This window comes from Musca domestica, unplaced genomic scaffold, assembly GCF_030504385.1.
Source record: "Musca domestica strain aabys unplaced genomic scaffold, Musca_domestica.polishedcontigs.V.1.1 10, whole genome shotgun sequence".
NCBI classification, from domain to species: domain Eukaryota; kingdom Metazoa; phylum Arthropoda; class Insecta; order Diptera; family Muscidae; genus Musca; species Musca domestica.
Window position 1 is genome coordinate 10699736 of NW_026712115.1, and position 20296 is coordinate 10720031.

A 20296-nucleotide genomic window follows, 5' to 3' on the forward strand; every position below is an offset into this window, starting at 1 on the left:
ATGTTCGACTTTCCCTTTATGATATCGAAGAAAATTGCAAGACTATTGCAGGTTCTGGAACAGAGTAATTGTAACAGGAATATTTTTTTTTATTTTTTTTTTTTTTAAATAAAACAATTTATTCAAATGGTTATTATTGTTGGAAATGAGGTTACGTTGAATAAACCATTCAATTTTAAAAATAGCCTACTTTGTATTCATTGTACCATGATTTTCATTATATCAGTTTATCACTCAAACCTAAAGACATATCAGTTTTCTAGGATAAGTTATGTGCGAATTCTGTCGTTCTTACAGAATTCCGTTTATGGTAAAAACTACTGAATTTGTAACAAACATTAGTAATTTCATATACAAAGTGGAAATGTTTCAATACGTATACATTTCTGTCCGACATACGACATTGATTGTTCTACTTTATGAATAATAAAAACAGAACAAATGTAGGAATGAAACGATCTTTTAAATAATTGTATTTCCCTTTTATGTTTATTGTGCTTCGAGATTATTATTTCATCATTTAATTCATTAAGATGTTAAGTGTTGGTATAAAAATGTTGAGATTTCTTAAAAAATACAATGACAGAAAAGGGATACAAATAGAAAAGGTTTAATAGAGAAAATAACATGAATTTTATTTTGTGAATTTTAATATAAGCCATTTGAGATTGGAGGGAGATTTTGGCGTACATACAAAAAAATACAAATGGAATACAAACATACAAAAGATGTGTTCTATCAATACATGTAAATATGTACATATACGTGTTTAATAAAGTAAAGAAATTCATTGTATACTTCTTCTTTGTTTTCGTTCTTTGCATAAATACTAATTATAAAACAATATTTAATATACAGCAGATAATAAAGAATAATTAATTCATGGATTGGTAATACATCCTCTTCCGTTATATATTCAACGTATGTGTAAATGGTTCTCTGTAAATCTATTACAAAAAATAACATAGGAGATTCACTGATATACATTTGTATCTACATATATCAATTAATGTGGTATATAAGTGTGTATTTGTGTTTTTGTTTGTATATATGTGTAATTTTGGTAGTTTTCGATTTTTCTTTTTGTATTCTATTGGTTTGTTTACAGGTATGCCGGTATGTATATAACGTAACAATCTATATATCTCTTATTTCTGTGGAAAATCCATTGTGTGCGTAAAAAATTACTTGAGGAAAAACTTTGTTTCTTGTTGCATGTTGTTTTTGGGGGGCAATGTTGGTATTAGAATTAGTTGACCTTCATTGCTTTCCAAATTAGTAAGCGTTTCGTCGCTTACTGTTGCGTACATTATTAGCCAGACAGCAAGCAAATATGAAACCAACGAGCTGGAAAAATAAAAAAAGAAATGCGGGTTAATTACACATGTAAGTATGATTGATTGAAGCAAATAGTTCGGCGGGGGGTACAAATCATCAACTCAATTCTTATTTTATAAATAAATGACTGCCGGGTTCATAAAGGAATCATTTGCTTTGGTGTGGGCGTATGTCTCAAATGAGTCTTAATTGTTTTTTTTTTTATTGAAGTTTCATAAACTTTATGTAGTCGAAAATCGCTTATCGTGGTAAACACTTTTATATAATTGTTCTATATCTATTAAACAACTATTGCAATGAGCATAGTTATAAAGATTCCAAATTGCCAATATACTAACATTTCCAATGTCTATTCAGACATGCTAAGTTTGCTTGAATGAAAAGCGATTTTCTACGCTCCCTTAAAAAAACCAACTTTTTTTGAAATGGAATTGAAACTAAGTATCGAGTAATGTTCTCCGAAATTGAATTTGCTATTGCATTGAATTAATTGAAGACAAAATTGCTAAATTAACCTACTCTACTCCAGTCCATATTGTCATATAGAATGTCCTGCACATACGTGTTATGTCAACGCATAATACCTTACATCAAAGTATTTAAGGAAATGTGAAAAGGACATAAAACTGATCCAGATTAACGGACGTGAAACAAAACATAGAAACATAATTTTTTATATCCATGTTCTGCTCCTTTTAATATTACCCCCTGCAAACAGTTAACTTACCTCAACAACAATTAAGCCCAGGCCAAAGTATTTGGCTTTTTCGGAACTGCCTGTTATGAATTTGCGGGCTTCCTTTTTGCAGCCAGGATAGTAGTTGATAACGATGCAGGTCTCATCTGCAGGGCAGCATGATTTTGGTGGAATACGGCCATTAAGAGCATAATCAGCGGCACTGTTGACACCGCAACATTTGAGCTGCATATATAACGAAACCATTAATATTTCATTTATCATTTTGCCAGCTCACATTACTTACCGATTTTTGTACAACTTCGAATACACCTGCTTCACGAACTTCCGACTGCCATGCACTTTCGATAACATTATCCATGGCGGTTTCAATTTTGTCTTGGTTGGTCCACAGCAGAACTACAACGATCAATTGGATGATAAGCAATATCAGCATCAGTACAGCATAGCACATTGTCATGCAGACATCTTCACGAATGGCACCGCAGCAGCCCAAAAATGAAATGAATACCACAATAGAACCAATGGTAATCATACCAATTGGCATGGCAGCCTGAGGTGGGAATCCGGTTTGGCCATCAACCTCTATCATGCCAATGCTATTCAAAATCAAGACGCCAAATACAATCACCAAAATGCCAAGAATCTGTAAACAAGAAGAAAGGGGGTGTTTAATGCTAAATAGGATGTTACAGAGTAATATAAAGGAAACTTAAAAGCTCAAATTTTGGGACACCAGTGAATTTTCTTCGGTAAAATATGGACAGAATGGGAATATCTAATGGATACGTGAAAACATAATAAGTGGAATTTCCATTCTGCAAAAGGTTATTATTGTACGTTTTGTTGCAAGGGTCATTATTCCAAATACGATCAAAATGTCATTCATATCATGCAAAATTTTCTATTATCAGCCAACCGTGAGTGGAATTTATGGTTAAAAGTCTGTGTTGCTGTGGAATTTCTAATGTGTGCACAGATTTACTAATTATGTATTCCGATAACGACTGAGGTTACCTCCACATGCCCAATCTGCCGGGAAACTTATGCAATTGTCATGATCGTAGCTATGTTATGGCAATCGAATGTGCAAATATGAAATATTTTTTAATACGTGCGTTAGTATACGTACTACACATCAGTGATTACCTAAATTACGCATTTAAAGGCCCTTATGCCATGTTTACGTTAGAAGTTTTTGCAGGATTAACCTACGTTAAGAGGATTTATTTGAAGTATGAGTAATGGATTTTACAACTGTAATTCAAATCCAGTGGGTCAACTCTTTTATACATATGTAAACGTACTGTTACGCATTAAAATATTTTATATTAACCTTTTATTTAGCTAATAATATTTCTATTAAAAATAGTATTTAAATAAGCTCACATAGAATCTTATATCATGTTTACATTAGAACTTTTTGTAGGGTTAACCTACTTTGAGAGGATTTATTTGAAGTAAAAGTAATGGAAATGACAATTTAAATCCAAATCCAGTGGGTTAACCCTCATATATATAAACGTACTGTTAGGCTTATCGTAAGTTTTACGCCAATTTTTTTGGCTAATCCAAACCAAACTTCTTAGGCTTACAAATTAGGCTATTCGAATTAAAACTTCATATCCAGATTTCAATAAAATGTTGTAACCAAAATCCCACCAATTTGTTGTTGTTGGAACTGCGTTAGTCATTTATAGACAGCTAGTCTGGTTCCTTGCATGGATCAATAAAAAAAAAGTTGCTCAACTTCAAGGAAACTAGGAAAATATAACTCTGTACTGGAGTCTTTTTATGTCAAATAGACTTTTCAACATGCAACAATTGGTTCTGTTTATTTAACATTTTTCCCCAAAAATATTATATTCTTGAAAACCCACAAAACATGAATGGAATATCGGGGTTTCTCCACAAAATTAAATCCAAGATAGTAGAACAAGTTTGTTTTATTCCACAATTATACAATTGTGGCCCGTTGACGTGGAAAATATGCATTTCTGTTGTTCCAAAATTTGAAATATTTTTTAATTATTTTCTTTTTTTCAAAACCATGGTACAATGAAGGAAAGGTAACCTCATGTCAAATTAGCATTCCCAGCTCTGCATTTTCTGTAATTTCTTTGTCAAATTTCAATGCCTAAAAAACAGTTCCCATCTCTGATTTTGTGTGTATACAATGGATTTATGAATATAGATTTCCACAATGAGATGTTGTCAAATGTATAAAACATATGATTACATGACTTTACTTTCTTAGTTTTACCATGTTCAAAACAAGATTCGGGCAGCGTGTGACGGTTTCATTGGCCGTTTGAATGCCTCATTTCGTGCCAAAGGTGACCAATTCGTACAAATCTAAACTTATTCTAAAATTTGATGCTATTGCCGACATATTTTGCATATTATGGCGTTTGACTTTGTTGCAGTTTTTTTATCTCACCCTGTAAGTGTCTTTAGAAAATGCCTCCAAACATAACTATCTCACGAATATTGAGAATTTTCGCTGTATCAAACAAAATATGGCCACGAGAAGATCATTCAATGTACTCTACATCTACAGCAATTTTGTTGTTATTTTCATTTAAAACATTTGCATGCATATATAAATGAATGAATACATATTTTGTTGATTGTATAAAACAATCGGCCACTGCAACGAACTTTTGTGAACTGAATAAAAAAATTTATCTCATTCATGTGTTATTGTTGTTCTTGTTGTTTTTTTAAGTCTCAACAACAAAACAAAAAATATATGTGGAAAAGTAAACATATGAGATCATCTCTCTGGAAATAGCTGCAGCTGCCAGATTTTTTACAAGGAAATTGTTTCTTGTTAACAGCAACCTGTTAAATTAAATAAAGGTGCGGATACAACGTACTTTTGTTTGGTAGGTGTTAATTATTGATTGCACCAATTTGTATTCACAGCAATACACTTTCGCAGACATCAATGTGTCCCATTTTAAGGTCGCGAAAAGCTCAGTTCATAAGAATATTACTTATCAGTAATTGGAAATTATTAATGGAAATAAATAAATAATTAAAATACAGGGTGAGGTGAAAAGGTTGCAACCAACTTAAGACTGCTGTAATTTCTATGTCACTCGCCTGACAGCTGTTAAAATCATTCCAGTGACAGCTCATTATATTGTTTGCAAAGGTACAAAAGCATTTTGGTGAGAATTTTTCAGAGAAAAATTTATTCGTGATGGAATTCAAGCGCGATAGTGTGATTTCTTTATATTTGGCTGGAAAACCAAAAGTGGCTATCGTTAGAAAGGAAGAAGAAAACAGCCGAAAAATAGCTCGTGAGCTGAACATATCGCAATATTCCATTCGGCAAATATTGAAAATGAGCTCGGGGTAAAACCATTGAAATTCCGAAAAGTTTAACAACATACACTGAACATGCTGAATTTTAACGCAAAAATAAAAATTTTGGCCGCAGACCTTGGACATTCCAACAGGACTCAGCACCATCGCACTCAGAACGCGCCACCCAAGAATGGTTACAAAACGAGGTTCCTCGCTTCATTTCCAGCCAAAATATAGATAACCTCAAGCAAATATTTCACCGGGAATGGGCCAAAATACCGCAGAGCAACATTCGGGCAGCGGTTTCATTGGCCGTTTGAAGGCCATAATTCGTGCCAAAGGTAACCAAACTTATTCTAAAATTTGATGCTTTTCCGGCATTGTTTGCTTTCATTCAAAAAAATTTAAAAAAAAAATGTTAAAATTATGGCGTGTGACTGTTGCAGTTTTTTTATCTCACCTTGTATTGTATGTGTGTTTATATCATCACACGTTACAAATTATTCGCATGTTTACACGCATACACATGGGCTTTAATTTTAAGTCTCATTGGAGGCATGTATTGTGGTCATTACTTGCAATTCTTTTAATTAAATTAACTAACTTAAAACTATTACATATACATATGACAAACTGAAGCTAAATATCCATATATACCACCAAGGCACACAAACGACCTTTTAACATGACAAAATATTTAATGAAACGAATTTTTCATTTAGGTTAGAAATTATAAAATGTATTCCCTTTACAAGTACTCTGTTGCACGACAATTAAATGAAATATCATGGTGACCCGCGAACAACACAATTAATAAAAACAAGAAAATTCTTTCTTATGTATTTCTATAAATGATGAGCACATGGATGGTTTCCATACATGTATGAGAAGGCTACGTAACTATGTTACGGAAAAAGTCTAGCAAAGTTCATGTTGTGTGACATCAGCAGCCAGCCATATATTATGTATGGAGAGCGTAAAGGAGATGTGAAAAATGATGCTGGCCGTCTGGATGGGATAAAAACCAACTACTTGTTTATTGGATAGGTACAGAGCGCTTTTATTTTTTAGCTTTATTGGCGCCAGTAGCTGATTTCATGCAAAACTACAGAGACTTATTTTTAACCAAATATTTGCAAAGAAAATATCGTTAATACATATTTTCTGTTGGTCATCATCATATGTTTTGATCTTTCGACAAAAAGGACATATCGGCGTTGACATAATTTAGTGTTTCATACGCTAATTCTCGATTCTATGAGATATCTCAAAAGTTTTCTACTTTTAGTGATATTCACCAAAAGACGATCTATTTGTAGTAATTTTTGGATATTATAAGATTTGTTTAGGAATATAAAATGTTAAGCATGGATAATTGTATGTCGAAATAAAAGGCAAATGTTATGCATTGTTTTCGAAATTTTTCTTCTATCAAAAATATAAAAATGCATAGTACTTTTCATTTTGAAATTGAGAATTTTCAATATCAAAAGAGCAGGAAAATTTAATTCAATTGTTCCATGCAATACATGTTATTTTGCAATTGGACGAAAAATGAAGATTTGAAACAAGTCAGGTTTTTTTAAACATTGAAATCCGCAATGACTTATAGAGCGCCAAAGCATGACAACGACGATATGTGAATGTTTTGATCGGAATGCTTCTTGCTTCATTTGAATATATAGGTCGACCACTAACAAAAACCTAATATGGGGAGCAGTTGAACTCTAAAATTCGAAAGAGTGGCTGGCTGTCCATGGCCTCAATAGAATAACTACATTAACAGCATAAAACCTTATCAGTGTGGAATTTCAACACGATATTATCGATGTCATTCATACCTGCTGGATATGTAACAATGCAAATACCCCTTATGGGTTCGAATTCCCCGCCAAAGCAATGCAATTGCCTTGATGAACAAAACTAAAAAAGCATAACATTTGCCCGACTATTGATACCAGTCCGCATGGGACGCTGCACCTCTTAAATTGCCCACCAAGGTTGCTCAACAATTCTTTCTATGGTGTGGACGTATTTTTGAGCAGTCAGATTAATTGAAAAAGACCAGAAGGGTACGCATTACACTTTATTGGTCATAAATAAATAATATGCTGGTTGAATAAAATAAATCATATTAATATACAATTTAATACTATTATGACAAACAAAATAAAATTGGAGGAAATTTTATTACCAAAGAATCAAAAAAAAAATTGTCCTCACAAGTGTTTTTTATAAGCAGCTCAAACAAGCAACGGTCTACAGAAATACAATTATACAACTATTTATAAACTGTTACGTTCATAGAAAACTGAGTAAGCGAGTTTGCTTCTAAATTTTTCCACCTTACACTTTCCACCGAAAATGTAGACAATTTTTTAAGTAAAATTTAAAAACATGGGTGTCGGACCCATTTTTATCGTTGTCCAGGTTCACTGGTACACATATTAACAAGTTGGGTACACTTTAAGATCAACATTGTCAACGCGGTATGCTGGAATCGTATTTATACCCTATGCACAATGTGGTATAGGGTTGTGTCCTTGTGAAGCTAAAGGCAATGAGATGGACCTATAGTTCATATTGGTGAACTGCATAGAATCACATTCTGAGTCAAGGTTTATTTATTTTCCGAATGAAACAAAACTTGGCCCAAGAACGAAGTCCATTGAAATGGGTGACAATTGGCTGAGATTTGGATACAGCTTGCATATGTATATTTGCACGATTTATCTTTTAATATAATATTTGTTGGGACATACCAAGGGTAAAAACCGGTTCATATATATCTATAGCAACCGTGTATATCTTCATACGATTTTAAATCTAAATCTGACACATTCAGACCTAATAAGTCGCATTTATATCATCGCATTTCAAACCATTTACACCGCTCTAAAGCCGTAATACGCTTTCAATAGCGATCATATTTGGTATGATTTACTTTAAATAAATTCAAAATATATACGCTTATTTTTTACAGGTAGAACTGCTAACACATTGTTATATAGGGTTTTCTGTTCTGTTTTCCGTTTATTTTTCTATAATTTTTTGAAATGTTTCTGAGAAACGAAACAGTAATTTCTTGGAAGCATTTCTTGACATAGAGTTCATTTAGTGTTTGGTCGTTTGGATAGTTATTTTTGAGAGAAACTGCGTAATATAGAACTGTACTGTTAACATGTGGTTGGCTGGTAAGTAAAGTATATGTTGATCATATTTCACATAAGCAAAAAATACGCATTTTCAATTATGTATTCGTTTGTTTGTGAAAACGTTCTAAAGAATTGAAAGAATAATAAACTTCAACAAAAAAAATATACAGATATTCTCAAACCCAAACAATGACGTCATCAGCATTTACAGACTGAAAAACCTGATCTAAGCTCTTTGTGCGGACGTGTATTTGCAGTCATGGATGTTTTATGGGCCTTGCAGGGTTTCATCTTCTAAAGTTTCTTGTTGTTTTATTCACACAACATAATATACGACGACGAGTCAACATAAGGGTCTATGTACATATGTATGTGTGTGTTTTTGTATCTACTCGTTTAAGTATTCAATGATATTGAAGTATTCGAAACTTCCCCCAATTACCCCACACAAACATCCAAAAAATGTGCGTCCCATTGTTATATACATCCACAATGTGGCCTTTGCCGACTGAAAGCTACAACAAACTTTGTATTGTTCCACTTTTTTATGTACAGGCATTGGAGGAGCGAACACATACATACGTACATACATATTTTCAGTTTCCTCCTCTTATATATTTTTATTTACATAGAGTGTATTTGTAGTTGTGTAGTACGTCGTAGTATTGGCAATACAGCAAGTTGTTTGGGCTCCTTTGTTCATTACTATAACCACCAAAAATGTGCCCGGTTCAGTTAGTGATGGATGCTGCTTTAAGAATTTCACTTTCTACGCATTACTTTCTTCTGACGCATCAACGAACTCCACAATGTGAAATGGTTTTTCTCCTTCAAAGTTGATGGCAGACAGGATGCCGATAGTGTCTCGTCAGCTCCACATATTTTGGCGTATGGAGAAAAGTTATTGCGTCTTAAAAATTATTGCTAGCATGCATAAATCACACAACGATGTACAGATAAGAACAACAACAACAGCACACATGTCATGCAGTTGATTTTTGTTAAACGCGAAACGTATTAAGGGTTGTTGTCGTTCATATTGAAAACTGATTAAACACGATAGATAAGCCACCAAGCCAATTAACTCAATTTACACTTAATTATCTGGTGTACAAAAGGTTTACAACTTAGATACATATGTAAATAATTGTTTGACGAGTCATTAATCGACAATGGGACATCTCTAATTAGGTATCACATTGGCACATCTATATTTTCACCACTACCTCCACGGTGAACGTTTTTCGAGGATATGATTATGTGTTTCGGTCCAAGTATAAAATTAAGGGAACTGCCGCCCTCACTCGCTTGAGGCATATGGTGTAAATGAGTTGCATCATGTTAAAATATTTTCATAAAAGTGTTGCTATGTATGGATCCAAATCATGGAACTCAAATTTGTTGAAACATGTTTTTGACTTTAAAATGCGTATTAGTCCCCTTGAGGTATATGTATTAAATCTAGAGTTCAACGCCGTAGAAAATCTCCAATTGGCCTAAGTGTGATACAAAATATAACCATGTCTGAAATGTGATTTGTATGAGTACTACATTTAAAAAACAACCAGGTTAACCTTTGCGGGAACGATTCCAGTCGGAGGTAACTATTCCATCATCGCTTTCGATTTAATATTGCTATCAATTGGGGAGTTTAAAGAACGCCATCATTTTACTCACATCTTGATTGCAATCAACAGGAGAATCAATGGAAATCACAAGTGAAATTATAATATTAAAATACCCCAAAGCATATGCTGGGGTGTGTGGAACAAAATACACTCCAACATTTGAGATAAAAAACTAATAAACCTTTTTTGTACTTTGTCGATCTAGCGATGTCCGTCCGTCCATCTGTCTATCTGGCTGGCAGGTGCGCACAATAACTAACGAAGGGATTGTCCGATTTGGTCCAAATTTGGTACATTACAATATTATTATCAAACTCTCCTTGTGGTAACTCCCCCACAAAAGATCGAAATTTTCAAAAAAAAAAAAAAAAAATATTTTCTGCACAGACAGAGAAAGGATAATCCGATTTTGCTCCAAATTTTCGAGTCCTAATATTTGCATCATGTGCGAAAATGGACAATATCGGTCCACTCCATCAAGTTCCTCCCCCACAAATGGTCATTGCCTTCGAATTACACACATCAGAATATTTTTATTAACTCGATGATTGGTGTGAATATGGGATATATCGGTCCACTCTTTCTGGTACCTCCCCCACAAAGGTTTAAAGTATTGCTCAAATTCAAATGCAAATAAGGAATGAATGAGTTAATTTGTGCACGTGATTTTAAGAACGTATAAAATGTTTGTGCCAAATATTAACAAGTAAAAAAGCTGTAAGTTCGGTCGGGCCGAACTTTGAATGCCCTCCACCATTTGGAAAGCATTTTGCAGTTTTCAAAAAAATAAAAAAAGTCCGTTAAAAATTCTATTAAAATCTTAAAAATACCGAATGAAGCTTTTATATTAACGAAATTTGAAAAAAAAATCTGTGAATAATGTCGCTAAAATCATCAAAATATATCGGGGGGTACCATTATATGGGGGCTATAACAAAACGTGGACCTACATTCCCATTTTCAATACCAAAAGTCCTGCAGACATAATATACATTTGAGTAAAATTTTATCAACCTACTTCATTTCGTTCGGATTCTAGAGTGATTTCCATAGGCGGACGTCCATCCGTCGACATAGAATTTTATGCTGATCAAGAATATATACTTTGTGGGGCTAAATGTATATTTTGAGGTGCTACAAACAGAATGAAAAACTTAATATACCCTCCATACAATGGTGGAGGGTATTATAAAAAGTAAGAATCTCTTAGCTTCTTAAAATCGTTTTACAAGATCACAATCTTCCTAGGGATACGGAGTTAAATGCATTACTAATTCAAAGGCAATCGATATACATGTTGACAAATCGTATGTCGCATAACTCAGAATTCATAAAATCAATAAAAATGGTGCAAATGATATTTCAAAGAAATCTGAGTCACCCAATGCTTCCCCTTTAAAGGGGTGCATTGATTGTGAGTACAATACTTAACAACAACAAAGATTACGAAAAGTAAGACGTGACTTGAAATATTCTTAAACGGAAATGTGATGAAGTAGGCAGCATAAAAACCGGTTTAAAAACCAAAATAAAAAGCAAAAGTCAGAAGAATGTGTATTTAGAATTTGCAAATTTTTTTATCATATTCAGGAAAAAATTCTTATTTTGAAACAAATTTAAAATATCTGAGTGCTAAAAAAACTCACATGATATCAAGTCAATTAAGTTAGCATCTACCCGACAATAGAAACTCATATACATCATATCAAATGAATTTCATTTCACATTCACAGAACTGCTTTTTGTGTAAATCAAAACAGGTTTATAGCTAGCAAGTAATGCTGGCAGTGGACAAGGGTATTACAATTTGTTTTATTATGCCCCCGTCATATGCAATTGTAGCCAAATAACTTACATCCATTGGATGAGGGAGGAGTTGAATGGCTACTGGTAGGAATACGTAGATACATGAAATTGAATTTCTGGCAGTGTACTGTTGAAAATAGCAATACAATGGCAATTTTTAAATTATTAAATTGTTATTGTTGAGGTTAATTTAAATTACAATCACACAAACACTAACAACAAAAACACATTGATGTGAATTTTTGTTAGACCTACTTTAAGTTTTTGTTTTCACACAACAGATAACTTAAAAACCGGTTAGCCGCCATTCACAGTTCGAAAATGACGAAACTTGTGAGGTGCGACGTGCGTCGTCACAGACGCTCACAAACACCGAAAAATACAGCAAATGTTTGGAAAACAAATACCAAAACAAATGTGAAAACAGTAAAAACAAATATAGTGAAATAATAATACAAAAGTCTCAAGAGAGGAATGGAATTCCAACAATATCTAAGCGGCAATATGTTTGTAGTGTATAAAGTATTCCATCGAAGTCAATTAATTATTTCGTGATTTGCTCACAAATATCGTTATTTTGTAAGAAATGCGTTTATATTTTTGTAAATATATTGTATTTCTCCCTATCACTTCACTTTGCTGTAATCGACGAAATTGGCCTTAAAGATTACCATACATAGAAAAGAAAAACATCCCCACTGAATCAGCCAGTGGCGTAGCGTGTAAAAAAGAAGAACTTTTTGTCGTTGTAAAAACAAAGTTTATGCAATTTTATCATTCAAAATTGACAATTGTGATTTCTCCATACCTTTCTCAAAAATACAAAACAACAATAATGGGATTAAGCCTAACTTTTTTGCAACAACAAAAAAGGAAGAAAAGTATGTTTGAAAATTCGAACTCCAATTAAGGCTGTACCATTTGATCTATATTTTATCCACATTTCACACAAGTTTTTCTTAATTGCTACCTGAAAAAACACCAAGTTTATATTCAATATATCATGTTTTTAAAAGCTTCAAATTTTTGATATTTGTCTTTCTATTCAGTAGTTGGAAAATAAATAAAGAAGGAAGTGCTTCATACAACGCAATGCCAATGTAGATGTTCGATTTTCACAAAAAATAAGTCATAAAATAAAATTTTAATGTTTTGAATTTGAAGAGATCGAAGGTACCATGAAGTATATCATGTGATTCCTGGATTATACATATGTATTGATGAAATTGAAGATTTTGAAGGAAACAAGTGGGATTTTGAAATAATTTGTAATTTCTACCCGAGATTCGGTATTTTGATGATTTTAATCACATTTTCCAATGGAATTAATTGAAAATAAACACGAGGAGTTCCTTTTGAGTACGTTACCGTCTGGAAGAGAATTGTCTATATATTGTCATATAAATAAACACGAGGAGTTCCTTTTGAGTACGATATAGTATAGCCCCCTTACAACGGTATCCCCGATATTGGGTATTTTTATGATTCAATAAAATTGACTGAAAATCCACATAAGTATTTCCTTCTTAGTACTTCATCCCCTGGAAGATTATTGTCTATAAAGGTCCACGATATCGTTTATCCTCAATATTACGGTACCTCCCTATATTCGGTATTTTGATGATTTTAGCAACGTTTTTCAATGGAATTGTCTAAAAATCCATACTAGAAGTTCATTCCAAGCACGTCACTTCCTGGAAGAGATATATCTATACAGGTTCAATATATCGTATAGCCCCTATACAACAATTGTGAAAGTTTCCAAATTCGTTCCAAATGGTTAAAGTTCGACCCGGCCGAACTTACTGCTTTTTTACTTGTTGTTCATTAAAAAGCTGAAAATCTGCATGTGTTCAATACATTGAATATATCATGTGATCGTCCAAATACATAACTATTGATATATTGCCCTAATTGGGATCTATTATCTAAATAGAGCAATATCCTGATGTTTTAGCAGATGTTGACGGGTTCGACTTTGTTAATAATTGCAATGCATCCATTTATTCTATCCAATGTTGTTAGTAGTGATGGAATGATTAAAGTGGACTAACTGCACTGAGTTGCCTAGAAAATATATTTTGATATTGAGGAAAAAATTCTAATAAAACAATGCTTGAACTACGTCACGTTGCCTTCATAGCATTGAAAGAGAAACAAAATTGTGATCTCTACTCTGACTAAAACAGATGTGCACGCAATCGGTTTGAGTCAAGATTAACGTCTCACGTATTTAAGCTACGCTTTAACCACTGTTGCTTCGTCTGGGGTTTCTCTGTATTGTTATGCTACAGCAATATACAAATATAAAACTAGCTATTACATAATAAACCGGTTATTGAATTAATAAACAAATTACAAGTTTTTCTTCAGTTTTATGAAAACTTACCGACACGATGGCATTGAATATAAAGAGAACATATTTGGCAAACGTGGTTCCACAATCCATGTTGGCGTTTTTTTGATTATCTGAAAGAAAAAAAGAATATTTTTAAAATAAAAACCATTAGTAACTGTATTGGGTGAAATAAATAAAATATAAACTTTTTCCTTTTTTTATTTTGAAAATTTATTTGAAATTGTTATTTTTCTTACATTTTGAATTTATCTTAATCTATTTTCCCATCCGCAATTAACAACGTGTTATCTAACTGAGTTATAATTCGCGTCTAAGCTAGTGTTCGACACACAGACAATGAATGTTCTGAGAACAATTGTTTTATCATCGCATTGTGACAATGAGTCACATCCAGGAAATATAAATTTAAATGTCTCCCCCTATTATCTTCGTAAGTATATTTCTGTATCAAGTTTTTTTTTATATATGTTTTAATTGTTTTTTGAGCGAAGTCAAGTTATGACGAAATAAGAAAATGTAAAGATGTTGAAAAGTCCAACGTTCCGAAATCTGAAAAATTGCCATTATCTCAGAACTTTCAACACAGACGATATTAAGGCATGTATACAGTAAGGGGTTGCATTTACCAACGGAAAGACGAAATGAATTTAATAAAATAGACATGTTGAACGGCATTTGGATGCATCTTCTAGTTTAAAAGTTAAAATGTGTAAAAAAAAATTCCCTTAAGGGTTTTTATTTTCCTTTTAAATGAATCACATTTTTTTAATAAACTAAAACCACATTTCTTTAGTTTATTTCATGGCAATGTACAATAAAACATTGATTAAAACCAACAACAATAGCGTGAGTCAATGTTTGCGCTAAATAACTTCTGTCCTTAACTGTGAAGGGCAATGTCAACGCAACTGCTGACACAAATTCCGGAAAATAATATTCGTTTTGTTAAACAATACACCACTCCTAATTTCTGTTCTGTACATTTGTCCGTATTAAGGGTGACAAAGTGCGAGAAAACAAAGTGAAACGACAATAAACAAAACATGAGTAACTGGCTTCTTCTAGGTTCCCGCCAATATTATTAGGATAACATAATAAGCAGCATTTGAATAGAGTTCATGCTTATCGATGTATCTGCTTTATACATTTTATGTCTGCAGTTTGGGCGTTTGTTTGTATTGTTTATTAATCCTGCCGAAGGTTGTAACATAAGAACGCCAATGTTTAAGAAAATAACACAACAATTCTAGTTCTCCCGTTGATGAAAGTCTGATATACTATTGCCAGTTTAAATTTTGAATGAATGAAATACCGACACCAAATTTGTATTTACCACAAAATAATCGAGGCACATAAACCTTAAGCGACCCAAGGCGACTATAAATACGAATGCTTACAATATTTGTATTTCACGGAAAATAGTAATTTGATTTTCAAACTAACAATTGCCTCAGATATGTCTTTTGATATTCCAATGTCTTCAAATACCTGCTTGGGTAGTTGCCGGGTGAAGAGAGTGTAGTTGAACTGAATATGTTGGGGTATCCTTGGAAAGGATGTTTCAGTTTGATCCAAATATGGTGTGACGTGGTCTTTGTGAGAAAACATCGAAAAAGCAAAAATTCCAGTGGTAAGTGTTGGTATTACCACCAACAATGTGTCGTATATTTCGAATACACTAGACACAACTGCGGTTGTGTAGTCACAAGGTTGTCGGGATCGACGTGAAGGACCGGAATGGCATGATGTATGTAGCAATAATCGAGAAGAAATAAACAAGAAAAGTTTGATTGGTTAGCCATCCTTCCGGTGACGCTAAAGCTACATTATTGACATCCATATTGCCTTGGAAGGTCCTATAACTACTGAAAATATTGCATGTTCAAACGTTGTATTGAGGACGCCAAGGTATACATACGGTAAAATTTTCAAAATGTTCAAAGCAGCAACTTTAAAAATATAAAAAAAAAATGAATTAGGAACTTGGAACAACTCTAGTTTAGTAAAAACTCTTCGATTTTATCGAAATTTTGCCCAGAGGTTGGTATTGTTACCCTAATTCCGGGAAGCTATTTTTTTTTCTTGGGGGACGGACACGGGACCCCAGATTTTTGACCCCAAAGTGCGGGTTCAAGACCCGGCCTTGATCCGGGTCCAATTACCCGATGTCGGTATCAAAGCTTATTAAAATACCTAACCAATAAGTGGTCACATGTTGGGGTAAGTGATCAAGGTTCGGAAGTTATAGTCAAATGATCGATTTTTTGGACCCGGATTTTTTATAAAACCCCCAAAAAGTCCATAAAGGGACCATTATGAGGGGTCATCAAAATTAATGCCAAATTATAGCTGACACCCTTACCTTTTCAAAATGCTACAATTTGTGCTAACACCTTTTTCGGGTCTAGAGATATGACTCCTTCCATCCGCATAACCCGATTCTAACCAGTTCATTAACATTATGTTATGTTGTTATGCTATATCGGGTAATTGGATCCGGGTCTAGTCGGCGTCTTGAACCTGCACTTTGTGGGCAAAAATCAGGGGTCCCAGGTACGTCCCCCATGAAGAAAATAGTTTCCCGGGATCAGGGTAAAAATACCTATCACTGGAAAAAAATTGAAGAGTTTTTACAAAACAAGAGTTAAGCCAATTTTTCTTGTCTCCTAAAAATATTAGGTCATTAGGACTCTGGAAGATTGGTATGTAGATGACCGCTACGTTTCTTTACGAAGATATCTTGAAAGATATTGCTTTTTCCAATTAGAATATCAATGGCGTTGCCAATTTCCTAAATATCTGGGATGGGCTGTTAAATTCCTAATTCCACATCAAATTGTGATTCGTTTAATTGTTATAGTAACAATAACAAAAACACACTCATTGTGGACTGTATTCAACAGAAATAGCTTCCACGCAAACAAAACAAAAGCAGCTGCGATGCTCAATGTTTTAGATATGTATGTACATAAGTTTGCTGCGCAGTATTACTGTGGCATGCATATGTATGTATGTACGATTGAAGGAATTTTTACTCTATGAGACAGTTTGGTCATTAGCATGCATCGGTACGAGATTCTTGATTTGCACTCTGAACCGACACCACAAACCGACTCTGTCGGAATCTTTTATACAATGGCGATTGCCAGGTAGAAATCTAAACCGCATTAATTTTTTATGGCTATCTTATTCAATTAACAATACAGGCAGCAAGCAAACGCTGCGTGTTCTTGGGTACCTAATGTTTAATCATCAGCATCATAAACTTCCTTTAAGTGCCACACAAAAGTTCATTCAACTACTTTTATTTAATTTTAAAATTCCCACGTCTTGTCTAAAATTAACATTTTATTTTTTCCTATTTGGATCGCTTTAAATAGCACTTCTTCCATCATCACATCACTTCTCTCGTTTACTGAGAAAAAGCCTTCCGTCGTCAGTGACAAACAAAGCAATTGACACCAATCCAAATAAACAATGACACAAAGGCACTGTCTTGGAATCGGGCCAAACAAGCCCTTGTCTGAAGGCAACTTTGAAAGCTAAACAAAAAAATGTGTCCTTTTGTTTGTGTAGAGATGTGACAAATGTGACAAATAAAAGGCTCAGAAACGAACTGGACCATCGTTCCTTTTTTTATTAAATCAAATTCGAGTCTCTTTTGTTGACATTCTCCACGCCACAGTTATTTTTTGCTAAACACACAAATCACTTAATTTTTCATTAACAAAAACGACGCATTAAAACACGAAAGTTCCCCTGAATTACCTTCAAAAAGCTACTTGAGCAAATTCTCCCTTTCAAAACTTGTTGAACCGTACCGTTACAGACACTACCGCAAACAAATATGACAGCACGACCACCTTCACGCGATTTGAAATTTAGAATGAATATGTCGGGAAATATTAGGGATACCTAAGTCGACTTTCGATTAATTGACTTTGGCGAAGGGTGAAAATCGATCATTCGATTTTTTGTAATCGAATTGTTGATTTTTTGTCGACTTTTCTTTTCATACGAGTCAACAATAGCTCTGTTCCTTTAACGAACACGAAAAGTGTTAATTTTACACTATTTACAGCCATGGTAGAAGAATATAGGTAGACGCGTCGACACAGCTGCTGGGACAATGAAATGTCAAACCAATTTTGGAATTGAAAATGTTGAATGAGAAATTATTTAAATTTGTAAAAATTGTTGAAAAACGCGAATTATAATAGCCTCCGAATGACATAGTATAAGAAAACATATAAAAATCTACTTATATTTGAAAAAATATTTAAATTTTTTTGACACATCAATGCTCCCAAGCGTTGATGCATCTACCTGTATTCTTCTGCCATGATTTACAGCATTTCCCATTTCGGTAACTGAAGAAACAATGCAAATATGTATGTGTAGCGGGTTTTAAAGTTGAATTTTAAACGAATTAGTGGTTATACGACCAACATAGTCGGATATGTAGGGCCGGCACCCTGACTACGTGTGTGTGTATAACTGTTACCTGGCGTTAACGTAAGATAAAATATTTTGATTCGGAGTTGTGTTTTGCTAACACATACATAGCGTATTTTCCTTATTGTCTAGAACATTTTTCAATTACAAAAAATGCATTAAATCAAGGTAAGGCACTGATATCAACCGATATTAATTGATTATTTGCCTGGATTCACATACCAGAATAACTTGCGCATGTGTGTGTTCTTTTTAATCGTATGAAAATAAAAATGTGTATTACAACCATGGTAGAATTAAGAAAGTAAAATCATGAGATCATATGTTTACAAATTTTTCTTTCGAAACTATTCATTTGACAACACCTCATTGTCAAATGTATATTTATAAATCCATTGTACATACACAAATCAGAGATGGGAACCTTCTTTCCATGCAATGAAATTTGACAAGCTAAATTAGAGAAAATGCAAAGATGGGAATGCTTATTTGAAATGACGTTACCTTCTTAATTTTACCATGATGACAACGTATCTATGGACAAAAATGACACTATTTGTAGCGAAATATGTAAATCTGTAGTATAATTTTGAAAACAAATATAGGCCTTTCATTCAATTTCCGCATTTTTTCTTTATATATTCAAAATTAAAGTGAAAAAAGAAAGAAAAGGTTAATATCCAGCGTTTTAATATTGACACTTATAATTTTATAATTGTTCGATACATAACTAATAAGTTATTTTTCCAGCTACTTCTGTCTGAGGTTAAAGTTAAAGGTTAAGGTTAAAAATAACAAGAACAGAAGCAGCTTAAAAAACACTGTACGTACGCTTTTTATACCCTCCACCATAGTATGGAGGGTATATTAAGTTTGTCAAAATACATCAACTTTATACATTCGAATATTTTGATAGTATGGCATCTACTTATCGCAAGTTCTTTACTGCAAATTCTTTACGTGGGTTTCATCCCTGTCATTGAAGTTCTTTTGTTGCACATGTAACTCTTTTTTAATAAACGGAAATAAAACGAAAAATTTTGTGTATTATAAATCAATTGAAGAAAAAGTAAAATGAACGAGAAAAGAAGGTAAGTTCATAATTGGCTGCTTTGTTCTACGAGTTTACAGAACTTCAACTGCATTTGAAGCTATGTGTTTTATGGATGAACATAATTGTTTGTTAAAATTTATATGTCTGTAAGTTTTAACCACTTGTAAAATGTTCCAATATATCATATAGTTTAAAAAATATATCATTTAGTTTAAAAAAAGGGTTTTATTGAAAATTTTTGCATTTTGGTTACAAAAATTTTTACGACATTTACGCTTTTCTGGTTTATAATTATTAATCAAAATGTTGGCAACACTGTGTCCAGCAGTTTCTCTCTGAGAGAGTAAGATCAGGGGTGCTCAAAACCGTGTTCTAGAACATGAAGAGAAAAAAGAGATAATTTAAGAGAAAATTAAAATTCTGTTTTTCTTTATATTTTACTGTTCTATTTAATTGTTTTTAAACACGAATGTTTGCCAAAATAGTTTA

The 20296-nt window shown here is 33.2% G+C and overlaps 1 protein-coding gene across 3 annotated transcripts; it reads right to left on the reverse strand.

Annotated features, from left to right (window-relative positions):
• Positions 1-470: 470 nt before the first annotated feature.
• LOC101897847 (23 kDa integral membrane protein) lies at positions 471-18189 on the reverse strand. 3 transcript variants are annotated; one of them, XM_005179621.4, is made up of 5 exons: positions 18067-18189; positions 14329-14408; positions 2322-2681; positions 2066-2260; positions 471-1347 (listed from the first exon to the last, which is right to left on the reverse strand). In XM_005179621.4, the coding sequence occupies exons 2-5, from the start codon at positions 14386-14388 to the stop codon at positions 1276-1278; spliced, it is 687 nt and encodes a 228-aa protein (XP_005179678.1). In that variant the 5' UTR covers positions 14389-14408; positions 18067-18189; the 3' UTR covers positions 471-1275. The 3 variants fall into 3 exon arrangements, with proteins under 3 accessions (XP_005179678.1, XP_005179679.1, XP_011290941.1); XM_005179622.4 differs by having other exon boundaries at positions 18120-18160; XM_011292639.3 differs by lacking the exon at positions 18067-18189 and adding an exon at positions 14535-14595.
• Positions 18190-20296: the final 2107 nt, after the last annotated feature.

Bases quoted from the DNA above. Each gene is read 5' to 3' on its own strand.
- LOC101897847 (XM_005179621.4), bottom strand. From the start codon at position 14,388: ATGGATTGTGGAACCACGTTTGCCAAATATGTTCTCTTTATATTCAAT. The intron at 2,682-14,328 runs GTAAGTTTTCAT...TCTTGTTTACAG, and splicing joins TATTCAATGCCATCGTGTCG to ATTCTTGGCATTTTGGTGAT. The intron at 1,348-2,065 runs GTAAGTTAACTG...TTATTTTTCCAG, and splicing joins TGGGCTTAATTGTTGTTGAG to CTCGTTGGTTTCATATTTGC.